Raw genomic sequence first — 8,171 nt, forward strand, 5'->3', positions numbered from 1 at the left:
AGATGTTTTGTTCAATTTTCGGTTTCATCAGGAGAACGGGTATTCTGGATCAAGAAAATCACCACAAGTTCTTTGTAAGCATAGCAGTCGCATTCGTGAGCAAATCGTCATATTACATGACAAGTCGAACGGAGAATCGACGCAGTTGATACAATTGTCAAATGTCGACATTCATGCATCATCCACCTTTATCGATTAGGGGTGGGTCTTTGCAGGTTACCGGATATGAAGGGGTGCTTGGTGAGTCAATGCTCAACTCCACGCATAGTTGTTGGCCGCCAAGCATTGTTGGGAGCATTTGACTAGCGACCGATTCACTGCAGAGAGCTTCGCGAATGGGATATTGTTGCATGGTGGCTGACATAAGGTATGCATGGGTACGTTCTGCATCGATAACTGATTCTGGGTGGTATGACCACACTCTTGTATTCACCATTTACCAGTCGTGTACATGACAATTGTACCTATTCTGTCAGCAGATTACATGGGAAAATATGTCCGAAAGTCACCAGAAGAGGGTATCTCAGTGAAGGTCACCTTGCCTAATTCCAACTGCGCAGTACATGATGGCCATGCAACTATAACCTGTAGTGATCCGTTACTGGGATAGACGGGTTAGCATGTGCTTTAGATTAGGAACATGTTATTGCCAAGTAATTTGAATATGTGATCCTATGTTATATCCTATGTATATCGACAGCAGCATGTTTGAGATGCCCATGTTACTCTGAAACATACATCACTAAGAGGCAGTAAATGCATAATTTGGCAAAGGTTTGTATGCTAGTGTTTAAATGTTTGAGAGGGATCCAAACATATTTTAATTTTTCAGCATGGGTTGTGTACGAGGACGGACGGTATTGATTACAGTAACTGTTTCCATGGTTATTGCGAACATTGTCGTCTTCGGCGTGGCTGTGTATTTGGCGTCAACGAGCCAGACGGATCGACAGCCCGCTGCTGAAGCCCAGAGATTCAAAGATTACATAGACAGCAAGGTGTGTGGATCGTGTTTACTTAATAGTGTACTTGAAACATTTATAGGTTTAATCTGGCATATATGTGTTCGTACCGACCACTGAAATAGAGGTTATACCCTTACGTGTAACTAGGAGTTCGTTATTATTGCATCGTCAATGTTATTGAACTGAACATTCGTAAGCTTATGATGAACTATAGAGTAACGACGGGTCCTAATGTTACGAACGCTTTGAGGATCGGGACCCTTTAACTCTTTGCTTGAGTGTAGGAATGTAGTTCATATTTGACCCAATGATCAGATTTACCCTTTTCTGCTACAAGATATGCTGCTTTCATTAAAGTCAACCTAAATGATAAACCGTAATTCTGTTAACATTTTCATGACTTGAGATAATTATATCTGCAGATAGCCGATGCAGTGAAACTGGCAGAGAAATCATTCAAGGACAACAGTTCTGAAATTAAAGGTATGATGAACATTATCAACACAATCACAAAGAAAATGTCACGTGAGACGCAGGTATACATGGGATTTAAAATGAAAAATCAGGTATTTGAAAGAAATAGGTAGCTGCATATACTCGATTCCACAGATGACAATTTCAATTTGCTTTGTAGATGCACTGGATTTGACTTTTCTGAACCTCTTGAAACCCATGGCTTTCCTTCATGGAGTGGGTCCCTTTGACGAGTCAGGTATGTATGTGAGGCATGTGTAGCTGCTAAAACATGTATAACCTATGTGTACATGTAGATGCATAGACAGCTGGTTTGTCATATTTCAAAGTTAGTGATAATTTGTAAAATACGATTAGGGATATTCAAATTGCCATGTGTCCAGCGTAATCATCCGTGAAGATCTGGGTTAGAGTTGATCTTTAGCAACCCATGCTTGTCATAAGAGATGACTAACGGGATCGGGTGGTCAGGTTGGTTGACACATGTCATCGCACCCCAATGTGGTATATCGATGCTCATGCTGTTGACCACCGGATTGTCTGGTCCATTATTTACAGACCGGGGTAATATAGCTGGAATATTGCTGTGTGTGGCGTTAAACAACAACCAATCAATCAATCCAGCAATTATAACAACATCTGTTCATGGACAGTTGTATGTATAGTCAAAATAGATAAACTATAACTTATAAATGTCTTACCCACTCCGGTATATAGTTCTATAAACCTGTCAATATCACTTCAGACATTCAAGGTGGAAGAACTACAGTTCGAAATTGGATAACAACAGATGGTCTGAAGAAGGCCGAGCTTCTTAATGGGATGAAGTACGCCCGTGGCAGAGTCATAGTCCCTGAGAGCGGCTGTTACCGGGTAACTGTTAGTGCAATGATGCACTATGAGGGTACAAGGGGACATTGTAAAACCTTCTCACTTGACGTCATCCGATATAACGCAAACACAAAGAAAGAAGAAGTCATATATCGTGAGAATGAAGAGATGTGTCCTGAAACCAAGGACGGGGCTTCTGACTACCACAGTCATTTCGTCGGTCTTGTAGAGTTAAATCCTGGAGATCAGATATTTGTCGTTGTATCAGATCTGTCACTTCTAAAGACACACAGAGACGACCATTACTTTCAAGTTTGTTTAACTTAAAAAGATGAAGAATCAATACCTGGCAGTCTAGTCGGCTGTCAAAAGTTGCATTGATTTCCATAACCCGAAAGCAGGTGATAGGCATGTCACACAAACTTAATATTAGTTTATACTGCTTTTATGGTATGGCATCTGAAAATCAGTGATAGTATTCGATTTAATTAAATCAACTATCACAGCATTAGTTTTATTGCTTGTATTGATTAGTTATGTTGCTATGTCGCACTTTGTATGCACATTGTTTGTTTTAATGTTTATTTTTCACTCTATTCTGTTTGTATGTATATGTTTATGGAAAGGGTTTCTCAAGTTAGACCAGACTGAGGGGCACAATGTAAAAACCGTATCTTTTTTATGTGTTCCCAATCTCCAACCGCAACCAGTAAGAAAGCGTGTTGTCCGAAAACATAAGTACAAATAAATTTATATTCTAAAAATACTCTTCACCTGTTATGTACATTGTTTTCGGAAATTCGGAAATTGCAAAAACGGTACAACTAACGGACCTGCTTGTGACCTAACGTGTGCAATTGTAATTGTATTATATCAGGACATAGATTGTCAAAACGGCCAGGAAAATTGAGATAACGACTGCCTATAGTTTCGGAACGAAAGGTTAGGGCTTGTGGGATCGGAAGATGGTAAATAGAGGAAAATACTGACAGGCGCTAACCTGAACAAGGACGCTTCACGCACTGTGATCTGAGTTGTATGTATTTATATACTCTGTGTCACTCATGATCTGTGACGTGTGGCTATTTATATCCTAGCGTGACATGAGCACTGTGACATTTATAGTTTCTACTGTTCAGATCACGGGCGGGTTTGTGATTAATTCCCCACAAATCCCGCGTGTGTAATTTGAGATACCGTTACATGTCCAACTGACAAGAGTATTGGATAAGTTCATAAACCTGTTAGTCTAATAACAGTATAGCACAATATGTGTATAGAGGACACTTCATTACATTCGGGATCGCACATTATATTGATCGAGATGTATCTATTTACTTGATCTACGCGTAAGAATATACATCCTCTCAACAAAGAAGCTGACCTTCGTATGTATGTTTGTTGTTTAACGTCTTAGTGAGCAATGTTCAGGTCCACACGAGCTAGTGATTGACATCATGAATACCACACAAGCTAGTGATTGACATCATGAACACCACACAAGCTAATGATTGACATCATGAATACCACACAAGCTAATGATTGACATCGTGAATACCACACAAGCTAGTGATTGACATCATGAATACCACACAAGCTAATGATTGACATCATGAATACCACACAAGCTAGTGATTGACATCGTGAATACCACACAAGCTAGTGATTGACATCGTGAATACCACACAAGCTAGTGATTGACATCATGAATACCACACAAGCTAATGATTGACATCGTGAATACCACACAAGCTAATGATTGACATCGTGAATACCACACAAGCTAATGATTGCCATCATGAATACCACACAAGCTAATCATTGACATCATAAATACCACACAAGCTAATGATTGACATCATGAATACCACACAAGCTAATGATTGACATCGTGAATACCACACAAGCTAATGATTGACATCATGAATACCACACAAGCTAATGATTGACATCATGAATACCACACAAGCCAATGATTGACATCATGAATATCTAAGCAAGTGGGATGCAATGATATGCATGAACCAGGTCAATGGGTCTGACCACCCCATCCCATGAGTTGCCTTTTAAGGTAAGCGTGGGTTCTTTGGAAGAACCCGGATCTTCACAGGTTGTTCTAACTTAATTGCTTATCATAATAGCAAATGTGGCTGCCCTTAAATTGTGATGGAAAAGAAACACAAAATTCTGATTCTGTGTTTGCTTTCGCTCGTTTGGTTACTCCTCTTGGTGTATGCAATAGCGCGAGGGTGTGGCTCATAGAGATGCAAAACATTGTCTAGTAACAGATTAAAACAGATAAGATACATTGCCTGTGTTTTCACAGATATATTGGTGAACAAAAAGCTTGATCATGTATGTCAACTTTATATTGTAGTAGTATTCCAGCTGCACTATAGGGTATCTTGGGGAGTGAAGGAGTAGTTTTCAGCATGATCTGTTCATTAATCGAGATATGCACTCTACTCACAGTACGTATTCTGTATAAACGTACTTTACTCTTGATCGTTTTTGAGACAGTACCTCGCATTCATGGTTTATCCGGGAATTCCGTAATCCCCTGGAATGGTATAGTTAGATTATTGCTATAATGTGTTCACCTAACTTCAAGAGTTGAACCTGTACCGATACTGTTTCCAATTGGTCTTTAGCAACCCATCCTCGTCGGGAAAGCGACGAATGGGAGAGGGTGGTCAGGCTCGATGCTCATGATATCAGTCCCTAAATTTTCTGATCCTGACTCGAATATTTACAGACTACCGTCATGTAGCTCGAATATTGCTGAGTGCGACTTTTAACAACAAACACATACTTCCAGGGTTGAAACTGTAAAGATACTGTTTAGAACCCATGCATGTCCTAAAAGCAGTGAACGGGAGAGGGCTTTCAGGCTCGACTTGACGGATGCATGTTTTTGTGACCCACTTGCAGAGATATACAGGCAAGTTACGCTGTAGAAATATTGCAATAAACTTCATTAGATGTCCATTCGTTGTTGTTATAAGTTGTTTAAATTTCCGAATCTTGATGGAGAGACAGTTTTCTATCTACAGAATAGAATGGACAGACAAGTAAAACATGAAATTCATCTAGTTTAACATTACAATGACATTTGTCACATATCAGCACATTGTTATTTATATTACTTTTATAACGTTGTTGCTGAACATTCAATTTATTAATGTATTAGGGACCGTTAATAATTTATGGGTGTGGGGGGATGATGATTTTAATGGGGGGTTCCCCAATTTGTTTGGGAGGCAGGGGTCATCAGTTTTGTACACAAGTACTGGGGGCAATTTTGTACACAGAAATATTTTTTAAATTATGCTTAAATATTATGGGAAGGGGGGGGGCATTGGTTTTGTACATGACATGCAGGGCGGGGTCACTTACTTTGTACATAAATGTTGGGGGGGGGGTGTCATTCACATTTCACATGCTTCACCATGAAAATCACCATCATCATCAAAACACACACACACACACACACACACACACACACACCTCAAGCCACAAATTATGAACGGTAGATCGAGTTGCCTTGCTCTAGAAACAAGTTTAGAAAAAAAGTTTCACCTCGCTTCATTTTGTGAGTCTGCCAGTATATTTGTATTATGTCAGGACATAAATTGTCAAAACGGCATGGGACACTGAAATAACAGTTGTCTGCAGTGTGGGACTGACAAGTTAGGGCCTGATTGAGATGTTAAATAGAGGAAAATACTGACAGGTAGTCTGTCGTACAGACCCTGAAGCAAATATAGCCAAGAAAGCCCACACAAGTCTAGAAAATGTGGCAAGTCTAGATTTCCTCAGCTTCTTATATATTTTTTTACAATGATCTTTTTTTCAGTAAAATATGTTCATTTCAGAGACTAGTTGTTAGTCTAGGTGACAGGCTAACCTGAACAATGCCTCGCCACGCACGCACGGTGATCTGAGTTGTATGTATTTATATACTGTGTGTCACTCATGATCTGTGACGTGTGGCTATTTATATCATAGTGTGACACGGGCACTGTGACATTTTCTTCTACTGTTCAGGTCACTGGCGACTCCTACATCCTACAGTAATTGAGTCTACATGTGCAATACCCGATGTTGTCAGCTGTGCGATACTGTTGCACCTCAAACTGACAAGTCGTGACAGGAAACAAAGAGTAAATATGTGTATTAGTCCTAATTGCAGTATAACACAATATTTGTTTACAGTATCACAGCGTTGCATTCAGGGTAGGATGATACATAGAGAATCTCACCCGAGTGCCTTTTGATATCAAATATATCACCACGAGTTGATATTTTTACTTTTATCAAAGAGTGTTGATATATTTGATATGAGAAGACACGAGGGTGAGATTCTATTTATCATCAAAAATCACTCGTCATTAGTTTTCAATGAAAAATGTACATCTCTGAACACAGTACTGCCATTTGATTTGCAGTGCAGCGATGTCTTAACATTGTGACGTCAACACGTTCATGAAGTCATAGCATTGTCAGGGCATTGTACAAAATCAACTGTCAAAACAATATCTCCTAGGAGATATCGTCTGATCTCACACAAGCGATATCTACTGTGGAACACAGTTTTGGATGATACATGTGTTATGGGGGCGGTGGGGTAACCTAGAGGTTAAAGCGTTCACTCGTCATGCCGAAGGACCGGGTTCGACTCCCCACTTGGGTACTCTGTGTGAAGCCCATTGTCTGGTGTCCCCGTCGTGATATTGCTGGAATACTGCTAAAAGCGGCCTAAAACCATACTTGCTCACTCAGATGTGTTGTTTTGTTTGTCTGCTCGTTGCACTCACCAATATTCCATCTAGATGACAGCCTTGTCAGGTTCAGACAATCCAGTGATTGACGCTTAGCATCGATATACACAGAGGTCAGCGTCAACCAGGTCAGCGGTTATGACTACCCGATCTTGTTATTTGCCACTTAAAACAAACGTGGGTCGCTGAAGATCAGACCTTCATGGGCTATATCATATTTATTCAGCCTTATGAATGAATTGCTTTCTTATTATAGAAGATATGGTTGCACTTAAATTCTGATAAGAAATAAAAACAAAATTCCGATTCTGGGTATGTTTTCGCTTCTTTAGTTTCTTGGTGTATGCAATAACTTCAGTGAGTGGTTGATATAGATGTCAAACATTGTCTAATAAATGCAACTAAGATATGATACACTACCTGTGTTTTCATTTGTATAATTACCCATGAAGGTCCGGGTTAGAATGTTGATCTTCAGTAACCCATGCTTGTCGTAAGAGGCGACTAACGGGATCGGGTAGTCAGACTCGCTGACTTGTTTGACACGTCATCGGTTCCCAATTCCGCAGATCGATGCTCATGCTGTTGATCACTGGATTGTCTGGTGATATATTTGTAGAACTGGAATGTCAACTCAATTTTGTAGTTCATAAAATTCTAGCTGCACTATGATTGCATCTCTTTGCTCATTCCTCGAAATATCCAATATTATCAAGATCAGAGCAAGTACATATATTCGTTATGTGGTTTTTTTTGGTCATGAACGCAGTTTACTCTTTATCATTGTTTAGATATAGTACCTCGTATTTACAGTTTGTCTGGAAACTTCGTAACACGGACAATATTGTCCTGTAAGGATTATGCCCAGATTAAGAGGATTGTATTAAGAAATGAAAAAACGTTGTTTTGAAGCTGAGGGAATCTGCGTAAATACTTCGAGTTAGCGGAAGTTCGACTCAACCGCAAAATGATGAGAAAATTAAGAATATGCAGGGAATAAGCTTTTCTTCGAGACAACCGTACATTCCACCTATCAAAGTTCGACACAACAGTGTTTGTATATATTTCAATTCTATGCATAAGTGACATTAGCAGAGGAGAAATCGACAAAGTTTCTCAC

The 8,171-nt window shown here is 39.6% G+C and overlaps 1 protein-coding gene across 2 annotated transcripts; it reads left to right on the forward strand.

The window, feature by feature from the left end:
* The first annotated feature begins 268 nt into the window (after positions 1-268).
* LOC124274966 lies at positions 269-3,036 on the forward strand. 2 transcript variants are annotated; one of them, XM_046710342.1, is made up of 5 exons: positions 269-367; positions 833-998; positions 1,388-1,448; positions 1,600-1,677; positions 2,185-3,036. In XM_046710342.1, exons 1-5 carry the CDS (start codon positions 336-338, stop codon positions 2,595-2,597), a joined length of 750 nt encoding a protein of 249 aa, XP_046566298.1. In that variant the 5' UTR covers positions 269-335; the 3' UTR covers positions 2,598-3,036. The 2 variants fall into 2 exon arrangements, with proteins under 2 accessions (XP_046566298.1, XP_046566306.1); XM_046710350.1 differs by lacking the exon at positions 269-367 and adding an exon at positions 422-614.
* The last annotated feature ends 5,135 nt before the right edge of the window (positions 3,037-8,171 follow it).

Source organism: Haliotis rubra, unplaced genomic scaffold (assembly GCF_003918875.1).
Source record: "Haliotis rubra isolate DU_JTF1 unplaced genomic scaffold, ASM391887v1 Scf1042, whole genome shotgun sequence".
Lineage (NCBI taxonomy): Eukaryota > Metazoa > Mollusca > Gastropoda > Lepetellida > Haliotidae > Haliotis > Haliotis rubra.